General features: G+C 40.7%; 2 protein-coding genes across 3 annotated transcripts in view; one reads left to right on the forward strand and one right to left on the reverse strand.

Moving 5' to 3' along the window:
• Nucleotides 1-14,264, reverse strand: part of LOC132102816 (tumor necrosis factor receptor superfamily member 5-like) — a 31,852-nt gene extending 17,588 nt beyond the window's left edge. The window contains exon 1 of the mRNA XM_059507478.1: nt 14,140-14,264. Within this exon, the coding sequence (XP_059363461.1) occupies nt 14,140-14,147 (8 nt within the window). The 5' untranslated portion in view covers nt 14,148-14,264. The remainder of the gene's footprint in view (nt 1-14,139) is intronic.
• LOC132102815 (tumor necrosis factor receptor superfamily member 1A-like) lies at nt 12,945-19,927 on the forward strand. 2 transcript variants are annotated; one of them, XM_059507475.1, is made up of 12 exons: nt 12,945-13,067; nt 13,481-13,622; nt 13,689-13,757; nt 14,183-14,268; nt 14,736-14,847; nt 15,124-15,252; nt 15,731-15,880; nt 16,469-16,553; nt 16,937-17,019; nt 18,182-18,330; nt 19,042-19,159; nt 19,283-19,927. In XM_059507475.1, the coding sequence occupies exons 4-12, from the start codon at nt 14,233-14,235 to the stop codon at nt 19,585-19,587; spliced, it is 1,167 nt and encodes a 388-aa protein (XP_059363458.1). In that variant the 5' UTR covers nt 12,945-13,067; nt 13,481-13,622; nt 13,689-13,757; nt 14,183-14,232; the 3' UTR covers nt 19,588-19,927. The 2 variants fall into 2 exon arrangements, with proteins under 2 accessions (XP_059363458.1, XP_059363459.1); XM_059507476.1 differs by having other exon boundaries at nt 12,952-13,067; nt 13,520-13,622.
• Nucleotides 19,928-23,112: the final 3,185 nt, after the last annotated feature.

Raw genomic sequence — 23,112 nt, forward strand, 5'->3', positions numbered from 1 at the left:
TTATAAGACCTGCTGCTTTTGCCGGACCCGAGATCATTTCTACTAGGGCTGGGCGATATATCGAATATTAGCGATACTATCTGAATAATTTTGACGACGATGTACAATTTTAATATATCGGGAATATCGAATATTTCAAATTCAAGCATTCTTTCCCGAAGGAACGCGCCGAATGTCCAAAAAAGGAACCTGTAACTGCTGACTGCTCTACGCCCCTCTACTACGAGAGCTGTAATGATAGCGGTCGCCAGATAACAAGAGTTTAAATCTCCCAATCAGACCTCCAATGTTACAAGGATACATTTTCTGCCCGGTGTTTGCTTATTTTAAGCAATCTGGCAACCATGCGCACGTGCTCACTCCTCATTGCGGAAGAGCCGCCGACGATAATCTGAAAACACTAACAAGCTGGAATTGAGCGATCTAATGAAAGCGTCGTTCAGCCGGTCTGTGTTCTGTCGTGAGATCTCAACTGTATTGTTTGCATTTGTGATCGCAAAATAAATGCACTTACTCGACCGCTGATGTTTGAATAGAGAAACATAGGCTATGGCCATTTGGAATTACTATCGGGGAATTTCACTGATATGTTTACCAGTTTCCATAATATAGACAGAGAGAATGCAAAAGTCTTTGGTATTCATTTATATATATTTATATATAAGAAATAGCTATGTGCTTCAGCAACTAGCTCCCCATCTAAGAGGGATTTTAGTGTCAGTAGGAACATAGTTTCATGCCACAGAGCTTCTCTTAAAACCACAGACAGTTGACAGACTTGTGTTCTTAGCTTAAAAACTTGTTAAAAAATTAAAATAAAATACTTATCCCAGTTGCATAGTTTAAATTGTGAATTGCATGCACTAAAAAGTTGACAGAATGCACTTTCTGTAACTGTTACTTAATTTGCACTGCTTCAGTTACATAAAGGCCTACATGTATTCATTAATAAAAATCAGTAAGTGATCTCTTGGTCTAGATTTTTTAACTGCTTAAATTAGCTGTTTAATCTAAATGTTTTTTTTTTTAATGGGCAAAAGAAAATCATGTTTTATTTTTTATTATTTAAATGCAAACATATCGAGATATATATCAAATATCGTAAAAAATTTGACAATATCGAGATATCATTTTTTTTTGTATATCGCCCAGCCCTAATTTCTACCCAGCCAAACACGGCCGTTGAGCAGCATTAAGCGTCATCGTGACAGCTGCTCTCCTCGCCAAGCCACACGTCGCGGCCAATAGACCGTGCAAACTCCGAGCTCGCCTCGCTCGACACAACGATCGTGCCGCCCGAGACCGAGCTCTCCCCGAGCGCTGGATTGCAGCAGAAAGAAGCCAACCAGCCTGGGCCGAGCCCCAGTTCTCACCGCGGCTCAGCCTTTCACCCTGGCGTTCCGGCCGGGTGGCAGTTTGAGGCCGCTTCCTCTAGCGGCGCAGACCGCGGGACGTTAACCAATACATTTTCAGGCGAAGACGCTAAAAACAGGTTCTTCTTTTTCTTCATTGGATTTTTTCGGCAGTTGGCATCCAAAGTGTTGCATCTAAAAGCAGGTTCGCGGCTAAAGTTTGTTAACCGACGTCATGACGCAGTTCCGTCTTCTTCTGCTAGTGTTTTGGCAAACCAGCGTAAAGGTGCATTACCGCCACCTGCTGATCTGGAGTGTGGATTGCGCATAGATTTGGACTACAGATACAAACGTTCCATCGGATGATGATGCCACTTTTAACCACGAAGCAAAGGCATTACATTCGCCTTACCGCGCACGTTTAAACCTCACGGAAATGATACAGACATAAGTTCCATGAAAAAAAAAAAAAAAAAAAGCTCGTAAGTCTCTGGATAAAAGCGTCTCTGCTAAATGCTTAATTTAATTTTAAATTTTAATTTCCATGCAAGTTTTCTGGTAGGACCAAATCATTTAGGGACCTATCTCACCATTCACCGGCGTGATCACTCAAAATTCATCTAAAACGCATCTGCCCTAGTGTTCCGACGCAGGATAGCAAGTGCCTTTTAAAGTCCACATGAAATCAAAATTGACTATATTTACTTTGTTCGCCTAAATTGATCGTTTTGTGCTGAACAATTCATCCATGCGAAAAAATCCACACAAAAAAAACAAAAACAAAAAATTTTTTGGCTTCATAATCTTTAATCAAAATCTGAAAATGCCCCTCCCCTCTGCATTGGAGGACCTTCACTGATGACGTAGGCTTGAGGAATTTAGTGTCTGCTTAATCCGTAACCATGCCCCTCCAACTAACACTGACAGTAGACAGGCTGCCTGTGTGTTTGCGAGCATTGACAGCGCGTGAAAGGAGAGATGGCGAGGAGGTGCATTTTTGTAAATGATACTCCTCGTGTTCCTGTTCTTCATCTTCCTCCTCCTGCTGAAAACTAAATTGCGGTGATTCAGGTGGCGAGTAATCCTCAACAACCGATCGTAAATTTGCGTTTAGATCTGCCTCCATTTTTTGAATTAAACACCTACTTATCTAGATCCAATCAGGTGCTAGTTGGAAAATAAGCCATGCCCACTATTTTCCTCATGTATTATTCCGTTTCTCTCGGGAATACGTCACAACACTGGAGAAAAGTCGTTTGCAACTTCCGTTTCAAGGGGACTTTAAGGACCGTAATACGAAAAAACTGACAAGTAAATATCTTTAGAAACCACTTGGAAGCGATTAGCACATAACTGCTATTAACCCATTTGCTTGCAAGCATCGCCAACGGCCCCAGTTTATTATCGTTTCACTTTCACAGCACGTTAAACATCACTCTCTTACTTGATCTGGATAAACCCTGCATCAATTGAAAGTCTAAAGACTTTGGCTTTGATATTTGACCAATATTTCAATAAAACATCATTTCAGTGACAGTTATTTAGTAATTATGTCAGGAAAACGATTCCTATTCCCGAATGGTAAACGTCGAAGTGTTAGCTCATGGACAAATGTTGATCATGGATCTAGTCAGAAAGAATCATGAGCAGAAACATCTTTATCTTGGGTACGTAATTTCTGTCTCCATGCCAAAAATGGGGGGTGACTGCTTAGGGGTTAACGTTACTGCTGTAATCATGTCTTTCGGTACAACATCTTACAAGACTAAACATGCTTCATCGTTTCCAAAAGCCTCTGTTTCCACAGTCCATACTACAACGTGAAACAGCGTTCCAAACGTATCCACTCGGGAGACCGTCTAAAGAGCCCGGAGGCCAAATGAGAGGAAAGATGCTTTTCCAACAGGAACATAATAATGTGGACAAGGCTTGAGGAATTGTCAAATCAGGCAACCAATTGCTGAGCTGGTGACACAGTAGGCTACCCATTCATTTTTAGCTTGCCCCATCAAACGTCACTAACCCTTTTTTTTTTCTCTTCCCACAGCCAACATCTACAGCAGCCGAAGCAAGTAGCCTTGCACGTACCTCCTCACTGCCGCAGCAGTGTCTGCTCCCACAGGAGCCTTTCCCGTATCTCTCCACTGCCGCAGCAGTGTCTGCTCCCACAGGAGCCTTTCCTATACCTCCTTACTACCGCAGCAGTGTCTGCTCCCGCAGGAGCCTTTCCTATACCTCCTCACTGCCGCAGCAGTGTCTGCTCCCGCAGGAGCCTTTCCTATACCTCCTCACTGCCGCAGCAGTGTCTGCTCCCGCAGGAGCCTTTCCTGTATCTCCTCACTACCGCAGCAGTGTCTGCTCCCGCAGGAGCCTTTCCTGTACCTCCTTACTACCGAAGCAGTGTCTGCTCCCGCAGGAGCCTTTCCTATACCTCCTCACTGCCGCAGCAGTGTCTGCTCCCGCAGGAGCCTTTCCTATACCTCCTCACTGCCGCAGCAGTGTCTGCTCCCGCAGGAGCCTTTCCTGTACCTCCTTACTACCGCAGCAGTGTCTGCTCCCGCAGGAGCCTTTCCTATACCTCCTCACTGCCGCAGCAGTGTCTGCTCCCGCAGGAGCCTTTCCTGTACCTCCTTACTACCGCAGCAGTGTCAGCTCCAGCAGGAGCCTTTCCTATACCTCCTCGCTGCCGCAGCAGTGTCTGCTCCTGCATGGAGCCTTTCCCGTATCTCCCCGCTGTCGCAGCAGCGTCTGTTCACACGCAAAAAAAAAAAAACCACACACATCACCTCCGCTTATAGGTATGCCATGCATCCTAAGTTGCGGTGATAGCATCATGTATCGACAATCGCCAAGACGATATTAGGCCCATATCCACCTAATAACATTCAATCTCCAATCCACGTTTTTTTTTTTTTTTTAATAATTTTTAGGCGGCCTACCATAATTCGGCTATCAAACCGCTCCGTTATCCCATCTCAGCACTCCACTTCACGCTCGCCCGTGCTCTCAAAGGATGATGTGAGCCTGTAGGTGGCAAAGAAGTCTCCATCCACAAATAGACATGCATCGTTAGCAGATATAAGGTATTCCATCGTACTTTAACAGGTAAATCCGATACGTGCCATATTTTAAAGGAGCTCCCCGGTTCTCTTACCGGTTTTTGAATACCTTATATTTAAGGCATTTGTTTAAGTCAATATTAGGGTTAAATCGTTGGACTTTAAATGGAATCTACTATCGTAAAAAAAAAAAAAAAAAAAAAAAATTAACAGGACAAGCGAGATGACAGTAGTGCCGACTACATGAACCAGCAGTTTTAAATATAGTATTTTATATTTAATGCCAGTTTATCAGCACGTCCGAAAAATATATATTTTTTCGATTATTGGTGATTCCATAGGCTCTTTCGTGCACCTGCATGGTTAAAATAGCAAATAGTAAGCTCAGACAAGTATAAAGAATCTTTCTCTTACTCCACCCATGCACGATTACATCGTCGATATGTACCATCTATCTCATGTGCTGACAATATGACAATTCGACAACGACCACATCGCCGATACATGGCACCTATTTGGGGTACACTGGCACAGGAAATCCAATTTATTTTTGCACACTTAATTTCGAATACAACGACTGCACCAAAATTTTTCGGACTCATTATCGGAAGCAGCTTATTGGATTCGCTAAACAATTATTCAAGTAAGCCTCACAGCGTCTACCCTCGTAGTCAACCAAATCCTCCTTAGTATCGAACTCTCTGTCAGGCGCTGCAAGAGTGCTCCCGGTTTAGCCAACCTTAGCCTTCTCCGTTCAACTATCAACAAAGCTTACTCATATGACATCATGAGTATTAAACTCCTGTCAGATGCTTTCCCGCTTAAGCAATCTGGGACTTTCCATCCGACCACCAGCGACGATAACCAGATAACTTTACCTTGTTCTATCCTATGGCCGGCAAGGCTTCTTTCTTCGATGCCAAGAGCTCGAGCTCCCATCGGATGCTGACGAGAGCCTCCCGGCCAGACAACCTAACCTTTTCCATTCTGCGGCCAGCAAGGCTTACCCGTTCTTTGCCAGGAGCTCACACTCCCTTCGGACGTAGGTGAAAGCCCCCGGCTACCCTTTTGCCATTCTGTCTTACGTACGGAGAGGTTTACCCATCCAATGCATGGAGTCAAAGCTCCCATTGGATGTAGGGGAGAGCTTCCCGGCTAGACAATCTTACCTTTTCCGTCCTTTGGCCAGCGAGTCTTAACCGTTCGATTCCGGGAGCTAAGCTCCTGTCGGCCGAAGGTAAGAGCCTCCCGGCTGGACAACCTTTTCCGTCCTTCAGCCAGAGAGGTTTACCCGTTCGATTCCTGGAGCTAAGCTCCTATCGGACGTCGGTCAGAGCCTCCCGGCTAGACAACCTTACCTTTTCCATCCTTGGCCAGCGAGGCTCACCCGTTCGATGCGAGTGCTCCCATCGGACGCTGGCGAGAGCCTCCTGGCCAGCCAACCACGATCCACGTGGTTTAGGTTACAAAACCTACAAGCAAGCCGTTCGATGCCGCGGGTACCAAACACACAAATAAACCCTCCCTCCTTCCTACGGTCGTCAAGGCTTACCCGTCTCTTGCCGTGAGTAGCAAACTCCCATAAGACGCCGACGAGAGCCTAACGACCACACAAACTTATCTTTTGCATCCTACGGCCTGCGAGGCTCACCCAGTTGTTTTGGGGAACAGGAAGTCCCCGTTGGATGCTGGCAAGAGCCTCCTGGCCACCTATCGTTACCTTTTCTGTCCCACATCCGGAGAGGCTTACCCGTTCGATGCGAGCGCTCCCTTCGGACGCCGGTGAGAGCCTCCCGGTTAGACAACCTCACCTTTTCCTTTTCTATGGTCAGCGAGGCTTACCCGTTCGATGCACGTGCTCCCTTCGGACGCTGGCGAGAGCCTCCTGGACAGACTTGCTTTACGTTTCCACTCTACAGTCGGCGAGGCTTACCCGTCCGATGCGTGTGCTCCCTTCGGACGTCGGTAACAGTCTCTCGGCCACGCAACTTACCTTTCCATTTGACGGTAGGCGAGGCTTAACCGTCCGACGCTACGAGTCTCGTCCTCTCGCCAAATCCTGCAAAAAAAAAAAAAAAAAACCCAACAACTCTCAGCTGCCCTCAGCTACCCTCACATCTTTTAACCCCACCTGGCGAGGCTTACCCGTTCGATGTTCTGAGTTTAATGCCCCATCGGATGCCGCGAGAGTCCTCCCATTTGGGTTTTCCTTTCCACTCTCCCCGTCCGGCGAGGCTTACCCGTCTGATGCGTGTGCTCCCTTCAGACGTCTGGCGAGAGTTCTCCCGGTCGGGCCTATGCTTGCCGGCCGCAAGCGAGTCTCATCCATCCGATGCCGTGAGTCGGGATCTCCCTTCGGATGTTGCCAGAGTCCTCCTTGTCGGCCAGCCCAAAGCTTTTTATTTGCCAAACCGAGAGGACCCAGACGTCCGTCATTCTGAGTCTCAATCTCCTGTCGGAGGCTTCATGGGCCCTCTCGGTCAGCATTAGACCCTTCACCCACTGAATAGCAGGGGCTATCAGCCAGTAGGGCCCGTACGCCGACACGTGACCTATTCCGGTCGAGGCAACTCGGGTCCTCCCGGTCGGGCACCACAACCATGCTGCTCCTCCTCATCGGCCGGTAGGGCTCACCGTTCCAACGCCACAAGCTCCAGTTGAGCATCGGCTCGAGCCTTACCGACCGGGCGCCAACAACTACGTAGTTCACTAGCTGCAGCCGGTAGGGGCCTACTCTCCCAACGCCCAAGTCGCTCCCTCTGGAGTACGTAGGCCCTTCCAGCCTGCCAACGAGACGACTTCTCAGGAAACCAAATCAGCCCCCGCCAGTACTCTATGCTTTTTGCTGTCCTCTTGTATATTTGCTTTTTTGGGGGGTACTTTAGGTTCGGGCCATTCCCGAGCTCGGAGTCCTTCCCCGGACAGCACGCCAAATACGCATACCATACCTCAGCTAATTATATGTAATTATATAATTATATGCAAAGCGTGAACTAGTGAAATGAAATTTTATTAATAAGATTCGGGAGGAGCGCGTCAGATACTTAGCCTAATCAACACAGGTGGACCATAATCAAGTAATCAATCCCATAGTATAAATATCGCTGACTCCCTCTATCCATTGGCGGTTTATCAGCATCCCACCTCCACCCCATCTCCTCACTTTAAGTTCACTTTATAAATAGACGGGGAAGGGGGGGTACTCTAGGTTCGGGCCATTCCCGAGCTCGGAGCCCTTCCCCGGACAGCACGCCAAATACGCATACCACACCTCAGCTAATTATATGTAAGCGTGAACTAGTGAATTGCAAATTTGACATCCTCAATGGTAATATCTGCATCCAGGTCAGACATAGGGGGGAGTTCAGGAACAGCAGAAGTTATTGCCAGTGTGTTGGCTGTGACAGGCTGAGCATAGAGAAGGCTGTAGTGCTCTGCCCATCTCGCCAATTGAGATTTTAAATCAGTCAGAAGTTCAACTGATAGGGAACAAAGTGGAGAGGATTTTTTAGGTACTGGGCCCAAGGCTTCTTTCAGACCTTCAAAGACTACTCTGATGTTTCCAATGGATGCACTTGACTCAAAACGGTCACACAGTGTGCTCCAGTAAGTCTGCAAGGCTATGCGAGTGACCCGTTGGACATTGCTGCATGCCTGCTTCAATGCTGCCTTATTTGAGCGAGTGTTATGCTGCAGATAGGACAGTCTGGCTTAACGCTTCGAATCAATTGCAGGTAGGAGCAGGCTGGCATGGGTTTTGAACCAGTCAGGTTGGAATCTGGATCGCTTTCCAAAGATGGAGAATGCAGCCTTTGTGGTAACAGAGTGGAAGTGCTGCCAAGCAGCCGTGATGTCTGCATGAGGAGGTGAGGAGTCAAAGCTGGAAGCAAGTAATTCCTGAAACGCATGCTGCGACCCAGGAGCATGGGTTGCAGAAACATCCAGACGAGGAGTAGGCTTGGGCCTGGTGTAATGAAACTTGCTTGGGACCATTCTTAGTTTGCAACATAGAAGGGCGTGATCAGTGTCACAATCTGCTAAATGCACTGTATAGTTATCTGTATAGTTATTGTACATAATGTAGACCTTGTATATTCTGTACTTACTGCTTATTGCACTTCTGGTTAGATGCTAACTGCATTTTGTTGCCTTTTACCTTACATTTGCAATGACAATAAAGTTTAATCTAATCTAATCTAATCTAATATCCTTAGGTTTCTTTGACTTCAAGGACCGCATTGTGTGTGTGTGTTTGTGAAAAGCAAGTGTTTATCTTCCACAAAAAAAGTGTATGAGGAGTTACTCGAAGTAGTAACTTGAGCATTTGAAAGGTTAAAGCTAGACTGCCCACAGGGGCAGGAGGCCTCCAAGTACTCGAAGATGGACGACAGATTTCTGTCAGGTGGCTGTGGGGAGGGGCCTCAGCGACAGTCTCTCCCCTTCTTTGGCGACCTCCACGACAAGGTAACTTGTTCATGAGTAAGACCTATTTGTTCTGTGTCTTTGTGCCATCGTGTCAATTTAAACGACCATCATGGATGCAAAAGCACGGGGGTACATAATGATGCCCTAGGTGGAAGAGATGTTTGCGGGCTATCTTTCGCCTGGAAGCTCATCATCTTTAAAGAAACCTATGCTCCCCACCAAACCTTGTAGACTGACATCTTCACTGGTGGGGAAAGCTTTCCAAGCAGTGGGTCAGGCTGGTGCTTAACCGCTACCTCAGAACATACACTTTCAAAATGTTGATAACCAGGATGGTTGTGTCTCAAATCCAATCAGGCGATTGGTTTGTGACAATCAATCTTAAGGACGTGTACTTCCACATATTCCACGATCTTGCCACAACACAGGAAGTTCCTGAGGTTTGCTTTCGAGGGCGAAGCTTACCAGGTATCAGGTTCTTCTGTTTAGCCTAGCCTTGTCACCTCGCACATACACAAATTGCATGGATGCAGCTTTGGCTCCTCTACGACTCCAGGACGACTGGCTGATTTTGGCTCAGTCTCTGGAGCTAGCACTTCGGCATTGGGATGTCGTCCTAGCTCATCTCGAATCTCCGGTGTTGAGACTCAATGCCAAGAAAAGTGTTGTCTCTCCTGCTCAGAGGACAACTTTTTTGGGGATTGAATGGAATTTGATCACGATGCAAGCACAGCTGTCTCCTACACACATCAAATCAATTCTAAGCACCCTAAATAACATCAATCTAGGCCAAAAAGTTACAGTTAATAACTTTCAAAGGGTTATAGGTCTCATGGCAGCTGCATCCATTGTAATACCTTACGGCCTACTGCACATGAGACGTTTCAGTTGTAGCTCAGAGCCATTTCATCCAAGGGCCAATCCCCAGAGGCAAATAAGGGTTACCCACCAGGGGCTTCATACCCTTGCTTTGTGGTTCAGACCCCGGTTTCTGACTTTCTAAGTACTAGGGCTCCCTCCACTTGAAGAAGTTATGAGCCAAGTAGTTGAGGCCACCCACTAGAGTGACAGTCCCTTTATGGGACTTAGCTATAGTGCTTGAAGGTCTGGTTGACATCCCTTTTGAACCACTAGAGTCAGCACCTGTCTGGTTTCTGACCCAAAAGATTGATTTTCTAATGGCTATTACTACTCTGAAAAGAATTGAGGATTTGCAGGCTCTGTCAGTCTCGCCATCCTGCCTAGACTTTGTCCCTGGGCTGGTCAAAGCTATTTTCATCCTCACCCTAATTATCTTCTGAAAGTTCCATTCTCGACCATACATCGGGTCGTTCCTGAAGCCTTCTGCCCTTCCCCCGTTCCCCAACACCAGAGCAGGAAAGACTTCACTTACTGTGTCCAGTACATGCTTTTCAGATTTACATCCACTGCGCCAGCCAGTGGCATAAGTCAGAGCAGCTTTTCACATGCTATGAGGGCTGCAACTGGAGGGCGGCTGCCACTAAACAAACTATAGCACATTGGGTGAGGGATGCTACTGCCCTAGCCTATGAGGCACGTGGTAAAGTTTCGCTTTTGGTTATAACAAGAAGTGTTCCCTTGCAGCAAGTGTGTGACGCAGCAGGCTGGTCCTCTCCGCACACATTTGTCAGATTCTATAGTTTGGATGTCCATGCTACTCAGGGCTCACAGGTCCTTGAATCAACATCCCAGAGTCATGTCTGAGATCCCGTCAATGCTTGTGCGTACACACTACACAATCTTGGGGGGTCCAGACACTTCCAGTATGGTGGTGTTGGTTTTTCTCATTCCCATAAGCATTATTGAATGAAGCATCAAGAGTAGCTTTTGATAGGGAATTTCTCGGGTTAGATGACTGTAACCCTGTTCCCTGGAAAAGCAGGAACAAGATGCTGCATAACAATGCCGAAAAAGACAAGATAAAGACCTCAGACACCGAGGGATGTGTCCATTTCACATGTATTTATAACCTCTCAAGTGCGTGTAATCAATGACGTCAAATGAATGTTCTCATAAGCGTTATATTTGAATAAAATACAGTACATATTTTTGTGTCAGTGCATTAATTTCACATTTGAGTAGCATTAGTAAACTGTGTAAATATAAAGAAATGCCAAATCACAATAATCGAGTAATAATTAATTTTAGTATTATGATATGAAACGTCTGTTGTTTTTTTCTTTTTTGTGCTAGTCATTCTCATAGAAAGTTGGATATTTGGCGTGTGCTCTTTAATATGGTAATGATATTAATTAGGAGGCATTTACAAGGTGGAGATCTGACACCAGTCGGCTGCTCACAATTTCAAGATTATTTTCTATTTATAAATGTCACATCTGGAAGAGAGGCGTATGCATGTGTTTTTGTGTGCACCATTTGTTTTCTCTGAATCACCTTAACACTTTTGAGAAATGATCTTTAAAAAAAATTAGAATGGTTTATATGCAAAAAATTTAAATTAGGCCCAAGGAGTTTCACAGTTGAATGGTATTATGTGAAAAATGACTTCAATAAAAGTATATACCATCAATAAACAACCTTGTTACCTCACAATAGGTCTGTTTTTAAATGTTGATACATTTTCATTAAAAATCAATTGCCCAATGTAGAAAATTAATGGGATTTTTCTTCTGGAACCTGACTGTTGAACTCAGTGGCATCAGCCAAAGTGATTACCCTCTGCATCCTACTCTGCTGACATCTGGAACAAATATCTTGCTTGAGCATTACATTTAGATCTGATTGGCTGTGTAATGTGGCAGCAAACCATGTTGGTGTAATATCGGCCCTGTTAGTCAAGCTAATGAAACAGCACCATCTTTCTGGTTGAGCAGGCAAATTGTCAGTGGTTTATAAACTTAGTAAGGCCTGGAATCAGTTGTGCTATTTATGCACTCATGGACAGAGGTGTGATCTCACCTTTCACAGCCACACCATTCACCAGAATTTTAGTACAGTTAATTAAATATATTTCCATTCAATATATAGGTGGAAGGAAAATAACTAACAATTGTGCCCAACAACAACTGAACTGTCCCAGGAAAACTAAACTTGTTATCCAGGGATAACATACCTCGGAATGTCGCCACGGACCAATCAGAATCAAGTATTCCACAGAGCCGTGAAATATATGTGTGTGTGTGTGTGTGTGTGTATATATATACATATATATATATATATATATATATATAGAGAGAGAGAGAGAGAGAGAGAGAGAGAGAGAGAGAGAGAGAGAGAGAGAGGCCTATAGAAATCAAGATTGTTAGCTTTCTGTGTTAGTGTATTTTCAACTACCATCAGACTGAAAATTAAAAATAACTAAATAAAAAAATATGTGCTTAGCATACAATGTGAATTAAATAATACCCAGCAAACTATGTTTTTTGTTTTTGTTTTGAATTGGTTTTGGTACTATGCTAAAGAGCAATCCGTGGGCATTTTTACAATCTCCATGGTTACATTGCAGGTCACAGGGGAAATAGAGACAGGATGTGGTTTTAGAGGTGAGGAAGTTATTTCTTTGCCTCAGTATGCAGCTAAGTAAATACATTCTGTCTGAGATAACCAAAAAAAGTATTTAACCAGTCTTTAAATCTATTTATTAGGTCATATTGTACCTGGAGAAAAATGAAGACAAAACATGATATTGTAACAATGCTAACAGAGCTATCTTTTCCCCCCATAATTTCATCAGTTCTTGCAATGCAATGCAAAAAAATAAATAAATAAATATATTGAGTCTGAAAAATATTAAATTAAAATTCTCTCACTCACCCTCAGTTGAACTCATATGATGAAGAACTATTATTCTTTACATGCATTGCATTGATGAACTGTATTGATTCCATGCATTAATGAATGGTGACTAAAGATGAATGAATGAATGAATGAATGAATGAATGGATGAATGAATGAATGAATGAGGCATTTACATAGCACTTTATTTTGTATTGCTATACACCCAAAGTGCTTTACAATCATATGAGGGGGGTCTCTCCTCAACCACTACCAGGAAGTCAAGCCTCCAAAGGGAGGGGAGGTGGGTGGCGTATGTGCAAAAATAAAAATTACCACAACATGATAAAAGCAGTGCATATAATGGTGCATATAATCAGTTTTCTGAAGTCATATGATGGATTTGTGTGTAGACTGTAAACGTGCTTTGTCTTTGGGTAACTGGTGTTGGGTGCAAGTCAGGGGCAAAAGTCATGTAAGTAGAGATGTCTGATTTGTGAAGAATGATTTGAGTCCGATCTTTTCAAAGAATCTGATGATTCTATTTACAAAAAACCTTTTTGAATGATTCAATCTGATCTTGTTCTAAGTTCAGATAATTCCCTCAGAGATGTAGTTGCAAGTTTCAACCATTAACCAGAATATTCTTCAAAATGTCTTATTCCAAGAAATAAGAAAGTCATGACATAAGTGCGTTTAGGCTCAATTATGATTTATTTATTTATTTATTTTTACTCTAGTTTGACTTTCTGATAGGCCTACATAAAAGCTATGTGTATTAACCAACGTTCAACAAAAGACATTCAACGGCACAGTAATACATTGTCCAAGGACGTTTTGTCTCCTATCACTGTGTAAATACGTTAGCCTACTGTTCTTTTCTCAAAGTTGCAACAGAAGCTTTAGAGTACTTTCGGTTTCATCCAGCCTCTAGAATTCCTTCATGAGAACTGTCACGCGAGGAGGAGCGGACTGTGTGACGCATAACACTTCCAGTCAAGACTACCCTTCTCCTCCGAGGAAATGCACGGTAGCGATTCTTCACCAATCTCACATTTTAAAAAAACGTTTTTTATATATATATATTATTTTTTAGCTCAATTGGTGATGACGAAAAGCTTATGGGAGAGTAGGAAAGGACCGTGTTGGATCGCCATGAGTAGAGGTAAGGTCGCGCGCTGTGAATGCTCCACACGGAACTCGATTGTTATCTCCACTGTGGCACTTAAGAGTGTGGGTGTCGAGATTGTGTCGTGGCTTCGAAACGGATGGAAATGCTAAAGCGTCACCTCATTTGTCTTCTTTCCTAGCGTATATATCTGTGGGGGTCTCAGCTGGCATCAACAATAAAAACTGTATTTTAGATGTTACTGTGTGTGGTTTTGGTCTGATTGTTAGTTTCTCATTTAGGCACTATTTCGCAACAGGTTACTGTAAGAATATTCTCCTTGATATACAAGGACAAGGAGTTCATGAAAACTGTTGTTGTTTTTTCTTGACTATATAATGCTTGCTAAATTAATAATTGGAAAATGATTAACCCTTACTTGCTCATCTGTCCTCCGCCGACCCGCCGCGCTGTCCGGTCAGCGAGTTTGGGGAAGTGAGAAGTGCTGCTTTAGCGCCCCCTTACAACGGCCATGAGGAAATGCCAGCTGTGCGCTTATGTTTTTCTGGTAAGATATGAGCCATAATTTTCAAAAAGTGCCCCAGCTGTGTTGATATGTTTCATGGTTGATGATCAAAGAGGTGTTTTTATTGGTTAATTATTCAGCGACTTTATCTATGCATAGAATGAACAGTTGGGTTCCATAAATTAAACAACAACATATAAATCTTTTAGGACAGACATGCAGGGAGGTTTTGTAAGTTATGGTGAGCATAAGCCATGAATCAGTGTAATTTCATTCAAATAAATAAATAAATGTAATAATGAAGAAACATCCACCAATAACAGAAGTTACTCATTTATAGCGTTATAGTTCATTCCTCCAAAGAATTTAAGTGAAGCATTTTTTTTATTGTGGATTACAGTATTGTACTGTGCACTCACACATAATAAAAATGGCATGCTATTCAAAAGAATAGTCACAGTCATTCTCCATTCCTTTTTTTAACCTAAATGATCCTTTGTTCCCCACAGGTTCTAATCAGCCAGTCAAATACAATAGCATATTTTGCACGTGGACGTGAAAATTGTTCTGAAAGTGAATACTGGAATGAGAAGGGATTCTGCTGTAATAAATGTCATCCAGGTAAGGCAAATTTAAATACAGGCTTTATATAGCTTATAGATGTATATCATGTACCTTTGAATAAGAACATTAAAAGAATAACATTCATCATATAATGAAGCAAAGCTGTTAACATTTAAAATAGTTACCCATGGATAAAAACCTATGGTAGCAACTGGGTGAAAAAAAACTTTTGTTTTGTTTTGTTGTTATTTTTTTTTTTTTTCAAAGAAAACTTTTGTTCAGCTTTCATAGATGGTTCTTTCTTGTCCTTTGTCCTTCTGTTTTCCATTCTAGGGTCTAAATTGAAAGCATTATGTCCTGAACTAAACATGAGGTCTGAATGTGAGAAATGTGAGGCTGGAACCTATCAAGATGTCTCAAACTATCATAAAAACTGCTTCAGATGCAAGGAGTGCAACAAACGTAATGCCATTTTATTACTTAAATTTTCATATTTCTTGTTTTTGAAGAGATAATTACCCCAAAAAATGAAAATTCTGTCATCGTTTACATAACTGTTACATAATTTCAAATCTGTGTGACTTTCTTTCTTCTGAGGAACACAGTTTTGAAGAGTGTTTTCAAACAGTTTTTGTCCAAACAATGAAAGTCAGTCGGGTCAGAAACAACACTGAACTCCAGTGACTTTAATTATATTGACAAAAAACACTATATATATATATATATATATATATATATATATATATATATATATATATATTGTTTTGTGTTCCACATAAGACAAAAATTTTGGAAGAACATGAGCGTGAGTAAATGATGACAATTTTCATTTTTAGATGAAATTATCACTTTAATATGTAAATTATTATTAAAAACTTCACAAAGCCAATTCATTTGATTCTTGCCCAGGTTTCATATGTCTTTCATGTTTTAATCACAGCCCATTCCGAAGAAATATCAAAATGTACAACCAAAAGCGATCGGGTGTGTGGTTGTGTGCTTGGATACTACTATAAGAAACTAGATGGGTTGACATGGGTTTGTAAGGAGTGTAAGAAGTGTGGACCTGGTCAGCATGAAACTGTGAAATGTAAGTTCCTTGAGTTTAAGAGGTCATATGATGTTTTTTTAAAGATCATTATTTTGTGTATTTGGTGTAAAGAATATGTTGACGTGCTATTATGTAAAACAAAAAAACACATTCATTTTCCAATTCTGTACATTATTTTAGTTCCTCTATGCCCCGCCTCTCATAAATGCATCATTTGCAAATGCAAGTCCATCTTTCTGACAAGTGCACTCTGCTCTGATTGGCCAACTGACCCAGTGTATTGTGATTGGCCGATCACCACAAGCACTCGTCAGAAAAATTACTTCAACACTAATTCACTAATTGTGACGTAGACTTGTGGGGCGTGTTTGAACGAGCCGTTTTAGGGGGGCGTGGCAGAGTCTTAACTTTGATAAAGAATATCTCTTTGGTTTTGAGACTTTAGTCTTTGCAACTTCAGGGAACTTATCTATGCACAATTAAGCTTGTAAGATTCCAAAGAGAAATGAAAACTTGAAATCGCATCATATGATCCCTTTAATAAAGCTTCCTAATTAATTATAGTTGTATATAAATTTTGTACATAGATTGTAGCAAACCCTTGGATAATGTTTTCACTTTTGACAGGTTCTGGTGATCAGAATACACAGTGTAAATGCAATGAAAACCATTACCAAGTCATGGGAAAAAACATCTGTGAGCCGTGTGCTAAGTAAGTCATTCTTCAGTACTCTTATTATAGTGTGGCACCTGTTCAGGGGTTAAGATGATGAATTGAACTCATTCATCTTTTGATTACAAAAGTCTACAAGTACAGACTTTCTTCCTTGGAAAGAATTTATGTCTGCTGTCCTAAAAATGTTGTTATACTTAAAATACTTACATCCATGCTTAAAGTACAGAGCCAAATGCAGTACATAAGTACATTTCTGAATGCAAATGCATTTACCTACAAAAGCTCAGTTTTGTGCGTTATTGTGTTTTGAAATGCGTTTAACCAGTATTAATAACTAAGTGCAAGTACACATCTTGGATATTGTTATTTTAGACATTGCAGACAAAATAATCAACATGTGTGTTCTTTATGCCTTATAGATGTCAGAAGGACTGTCCAGACGTGTGCATAACCACCACACCTCGTAACCCTGTTGAGTCCGCCAGCCCAATTAGTCCTTCAGGTGAGTACTATCTGTGATCTGTCCAAGGGAGGCAGTGCCTCTTCATAAAATTGGATGAGACAACTATGCAAATATTACAAAATATGACATCAAAAAAGAAAACATATCATTTTTTGTTATAATATATATTTTTAAGTAGCACTACAACATTGGTTGTCTCTCCTAAGCCTATTGAGTTTTATACTTATAAGCGTGTGGTGGGTTTAGTAATTGAATAAATGGTAAGTCACGTAAGAAGAGGCAATGCCTCCATCGCGCTATGATTGGTTCATGCAATAAAGCGCGCCTCCTGTTTTTGTATGTGTTATGCATTCGATAATCAGTCTGAATGAACAAACTGATGTCATTAATGGGAAGTCTAATTAAAATGTAAGTAAACCGACTCAGATATCACCCATTCATCACGTCAAAATAAAACTTGAGATGTCCTGAGAACATGATCGGTGGGGTTTTTTTTTTGTGAGCAATTAGCTTGGTGAAATTACTTATTTACCGAGCTTTGATGACTAATGATCCGAAAAGTTAACTATTAATAAGAACAGCTGAATAGTTATTATTTTGGAATGAATGTAAAAAATGCTTAAAACGCTTGCTTGATGAGATTTCTGCTTGGCTTAATAAACAGAACATTAATTACATTGTTACTGTACAAATAGAAAATAGAATCGTATTTGGTTTCTTTCTTTCATTCTTTCTTTTTGATTGTGTAAATAATATTTAACCAGGAAAATGAGTAACTGGACAAGAATTTACTGTTATTTCAAAAAAAAAAAAAAAAAAAAACCTTTCCGCACCCCACTGGTACTCATCAACATTTATCCAAAAATGTGTGCCCTTCAGAGACTAAGAAAATATGGCACAGCTGTTGATGTCTGTTGGCCTTCCTAATATTGTGGATGCCAGACAGGCAACTGTTGCCAAACCATGGCTTTAGAGTGTTTCAGTGTTTTTAAAAAGCGTGAGTAATCTTGGGAAGTCCCCTCTCAAGTTCTTGTGAATTTGTCTTGCCATGACTAAGCTAAACGTATCTGTAAAAACATAATGTGTCTTCAAGCAAAATATATATATATATATATATATATATATATATATATATATATATATATATATATATTAATGAGTGGTTTTAATTTCTTTGTTTCTCGTCACATTGATGTTTCAGGCACATTACCACAAATACTGGTCCCCGTTTGTGGATGTATCACGGCTCTAGCACTGGGAGTGTTCATGTTATACGAATGCATCAGACTTTGGAAGAAAAAGAGGCAAGCTTTGTCATCGGAGAAATCATTAACTGCCCTCGAAGATCAGGTAAAATACTTGATTGTCCTATGACAAACAATGGCAAGGACACCACAACCCTTCTTCTTCACAATGCGAGTGATTCATATTTGATGCTAAACACATTATTACTGTAGCTCTGTTTTCACAGAAGATGATTCATGTTTTATGATAAATACTAATACTTATACTGTATTTCTGTATTTCTGTCACATGATAAAATAATACTAATACTTAATAGCTCGAATGTCTTCATAAATAAATGCTAAACTGGTGCTGTATTAACTGTTTTCTGTTTCACACACACATATATATATATATATATATATATATATATATATATATATATACATTTTTTTTTTTTTTATGTAATTCATTCCTGTGATGGCAAAGCTGAATTTTCAGCAGCCATTAACAAGTCTTCAGTGTCACATGATCCTTCAGAAATTATCTAATATCCTGATTATTGTCATTATTGAAAACACTTTTGCTCCTTAATACTACTTTTTAATATCTTTTGTGAATTAAAGACCCCTGATATATAATTACTAAAATAAATGTTACAATGATTCTTAGTCCATAGACTCTTGCAGGACCTCCGTGGAAGCCATGCGTTTCCTCAAGGTCGTGTAATGATCATGTGATGTGTTATATCCTATTTGACTGGTGTTGTTTTGATTATTGTGTTGTTTTCTGCAATGTTATTAAGTAATTAATATATATTTGTAACGTTCTTCACAGAAATTGATTATTAGAGTGGAACCAAACACAATATGTGAGAGTGTTTCTTTTGCAAACCAGCCGTGTAAGACAGAACAAAGTGGAAAACTCCCAGACTGCGTCCCAAGAGAGATCAAAAGTATATCTGAGTTTATTTGTTTCAACACATAAATCATTGGAGGCTTAAGTAATGATGCTTAAGGATGATTCACGTCTGTTGTCTGTCTCTCACCATTTCTTCCTCTGACTTTTGCTTTTGTAGTTCACGAATTCTTCTATTTTGTGCTGGACGAGGTGCCGATTGGACGATTTAAAGAACTTGTACGTCGGCTCGGTGTTTCTGAGCAGAACATTGACAGGGCAGAACAAGACCACCGGAACTGCAAAGATGCCCACTACCAGATGCTGAAGGTTTGGAGTGACAGTGGCAGAGGAGGAGGGAGCAATGTTTTGCCATTTCACCGCATCCAGATGTTCGTATGCACTCTGAGGGACATGTGTTTGGTTAACTGTGCAGACAACATCGAGAACATGTTCCTTTCACAGGACACAAGTGCTTCACGCTGAAACTGCTGAAAGAGAATGAAGAAGAGGGCATTAATAGAGAACTTAACCTTTCACCAATTTCCAATGGATTCCTTTAAGAGCAAAACTGGGTCTTCAGCTGAATTTTTGTCATTTTATTTCATGTTTCCAGTTGTTTGAAGATTTCACACTAATTTTTTTTTTGTTTGTTTTTTATGAGCATGCATATGTTCTGTGTTATATGTTTGAATGTTATCCAGACTTTTGTTAGTGAATGTATCTGAATGAGAGTGGTGGGGTGGTTGGGATTTGGGTTGTAATTTTTACATATATGTAATGGATATAACATAATCATGCATATTATCTCCCAGATCAGTTCTCCTTATAGTACACATCTCTTAATAACATGTCCAGGTTACACACACACTGGTTTCTGTTTAATAGGGTCATTCCATAGGTATAAAGGTTTTATACTCTACAAACTGTATTTTACCCTAACCCTAACCTTCACTCAAATGTTTTTTCAAAAAACTTCATTGTTGTATGATTTATAAGCTTGCTTGATTCCTCATGTTCCTCAAATTTACTTGTATTACTGTCCTTTTGGGGAAATGTGGTCCCCATAATGTAATACCAGGTGTCACACTATTGTTCCAAATTTTGGGAAAGGTTAGGTTATTGTTCTGTTAGTTGTTGTTGATGTTTTTGTTTTGTTTAGTTTTTCTTCGCCAAGACTATTACAGTCAAAACTACAGTCCAAATAATGTTCTGTAATTTTTAGCAGACATTTTGTTTTTGGGGATGGGGGGGGGGGGTTGCTCTTGATAGGTTTTGTGAGAAGCCTTATTTACCCAATTATGGGGTCTGTATAGATGAATGTAATGCTGATAGCAAAGGTATTTACATGTACAAAACAAAAACTATAATTTCATTTGTACTTGAGGGGTGATTTGTATAATTGCATTATTCCACAGGCTAATATGGTGCTTCAACTGGAAACTAGCATTAAAATTCAATGCAAATTAGAAAGCTGATTTGACCCCATATTATTTAAAAAAAAAAAAAAAATTATTATTATTTGTATTTTTTTTTTTGCCTCAACCCTAAAAAAGGCAAGAGTAGAAAAATGATCAGCAAAAAAAATCCTTTCACGTCAACTTTTTATATCATATGGTCTTAAGTAAATCATATTCAAAGTAATTTTTGTAATATTTGATATATTTAGAATTTTATGAGTTCCCTCCCAGGATACGTTGCACTTTTAGGGAATAAGAACAGCTTAAGTAATCAATAATTCTATGATTTTTTGGATGCAAACAAATATACAGTATAATATTTAAAATATGCTGCACATATGAAATATATTTTAAGTGTCCTTAATTTAAGGCACAGACATTTCTTGTATTTTTACATTTCTCGTTCCCCTTGAGGTCCATGATTCCTCACGGTTCGGCTCCATCACTTAGCAATGTTTGCAACCTTTGATGCAATTTATCTCCACCATACCCCCCCCCCCCCCCCCCAACACCTCATGGGAGAATTTTATCAAAGGGGCTCCCCCTAGTATTTTCTGTGATTTTTACACCATCTACATTTTCTGAATTGGTGTACATGTTGGCTTTAGATCAAACTGACAAAACAAGCACAGAAACTTTTAACCAAGTCATGTGACCCCCAAACTCCAAACAACCTCAACTATGATTATAATGAGAGTATTGGATTAAAAATTATTCCTGGTGCCTCCTACAAAAGAATAAATAATATGTATCCTGTGGTACACGTTGCCTGTTTAAGGCTTAATGAAAATGACTGTGAATAACCCAGAAACACAGAAAAAAGGCTGTAGAAGCAGAAAATGAATTGCAAACAAGTAACACATTGAATTAAACATTTATAAGTAGGACTGAAGTGGTATTTTCTTGTAAAATGTACTTAAATAATTTTTATGTGCTACTTGGAAATATATTATTTACATTTGGTGAATATATATATATATATATATATATATATATATATATATATATATATATATATATATATATATATTGCCCATTCCACAAATTATGCTTATATTTTTAATTCATGTGTAGTTTGCTTTTCATTTGAAGTCATTCCCATGTTAGATGAAACCTGGAAGTACATGCTTTGATGAAAAGCCTCATATAATTAGAACATCATCAAAAAGTTGATTTATTTCACTAATTCCATTCAAAAAGCGAAATTTGTATATTATATTCATTCATTACACACAGACTGATATATTTCAGATGTTTATTTCTTTTAATTTGATGATTATAACAACTAACGAAAATCCCAAATTCAGGATCTCAGACAATTAGAATATTACTTAAGACCAATACAAAGAAGGGATTTTTAGAAATCTTGGCCAACTGAAAAGTATAACCATGAAAAGTATGAGCATGTACAGCACTCAATACTTAGTTGGGGCTCCTTTTGCCTGAATTACTGCAGCAATGTGGCGTGGCATGGAGTCGATCAGTCTGTGGCACTGCTCAGTTGTTATGAGAGCCCAGGTTGCTCTGACAGTGGTCTTCAGCTCTTCTGCATTGTTGGGTCTGGCATATCGCATCTTCCTCTTCACAATAACCCATAGATTTTCAATGGGGTTAAGGTCAGGCGAGTTTGCTGGCCAATTAAGAACAGGGATACCATCCTTAAACCAGGTACTGGTAGCTTTGGCACTGTGTGCAGGTGCCAAGTCCTGTTGGAAAATGAAATCTGCATCTCCATAAAGTTGGTCAGCAGCAGGAAGTGCTCTAAAACTTCCTGGTATATGGCTGTGTTGACCTTGGACCTCAGAAAACACAGTGGACCAACACCAGCAGATGACATGGCACCCCAAACCATCACTGACTGTGGAAACTTTACACTGGACCTCAAGCAACGTGGATTGTGTGCCTCTTCTCTCTTCCTCCAGACTCTGGGACCCTGATTTCCAAAGGAAATGCAACATTTACTTTCATCAGAGAACATAACTTTGGACCACTCAGCAGCAGTCCAGTCCTTTTTAAAGCGAGACGCTTCTGACGCTGTCTGTTGTTCAAGAGTGGCTTGACACAAAGAATGAGACAGCTGAAACCCATGTCTTGCATATGTCTGTGTGTAGTGGTTCTTGAAGCACTGACTCCAGCTGCAGTCCACTCTTTGTGAATCTGAATGGGTTTTGTTTCACAATCCTCTCTAGGGTTCAGTTATCCATATTGCTTGTACACTTTTTTCTACCACATCCTTTCCTTCCCTTACCCTCTCTATTAATGTGCTTGGACACAGAGCTCTGTGAACAGCCAGCCTCTTTTGCAATGACCTTTTGTGTCCTCCCCTTCTTGTGCAAGGTGTCAATGGTCATCTTTTGGACAACTGTCAAGTCAGCAGTCTTCCCCATGATTGTGTAGCCTAAAGAAACTAGACTGAGAGACCATTTAAAGGCCTTTCCCGGTGTTTTGAGTTAATTAGCCGATAAGAGTGTGGCTCCAGGTGTCTTCAATATTAACCTTTTCACAATATTCTAATTTTCTGAGATACTGAATTTAGTATTTTCCTTAGTTG

This window comes from Carassius carassius, chromosome 24 (assembly GCF_963082965.1).
Source record: "Carassius carassius chromosome 24, fCarCar2.1, whole genome shotgun sequence".
NCBI classification, from domain to species: domain Eukaryota; kingdom Metazoa; phylum Chordata; class Actinopteri; order Cypriniformes; family Cyprinidae; genus Carassius; species Carassius carassius.

Excerpts from the sequence above, each read along its gene's own strand:
- LOC132102815 (XM_059507475.1), top strand. The coding sequence starts at position 14,233 with ATGAGGAAATGCCAGCTGTGCGCTTATGTTTTTCTG. Across the intron at positions 14,848-15,123 it reads CTGTAATAAATGTCATCCAG|GGTCTAAATTGAAAGCATTA; the intron begins GTAAGGCAAATT and ends TTTCCATTCTAG. Across the intron at positions 18,331-19,041 it reads TAACTGCCCTCGAAGATCAG|AAATTGATTATTAGAGTGGA; the intron begins GTAAAATACTTG and ends CGTTCTTCACAG.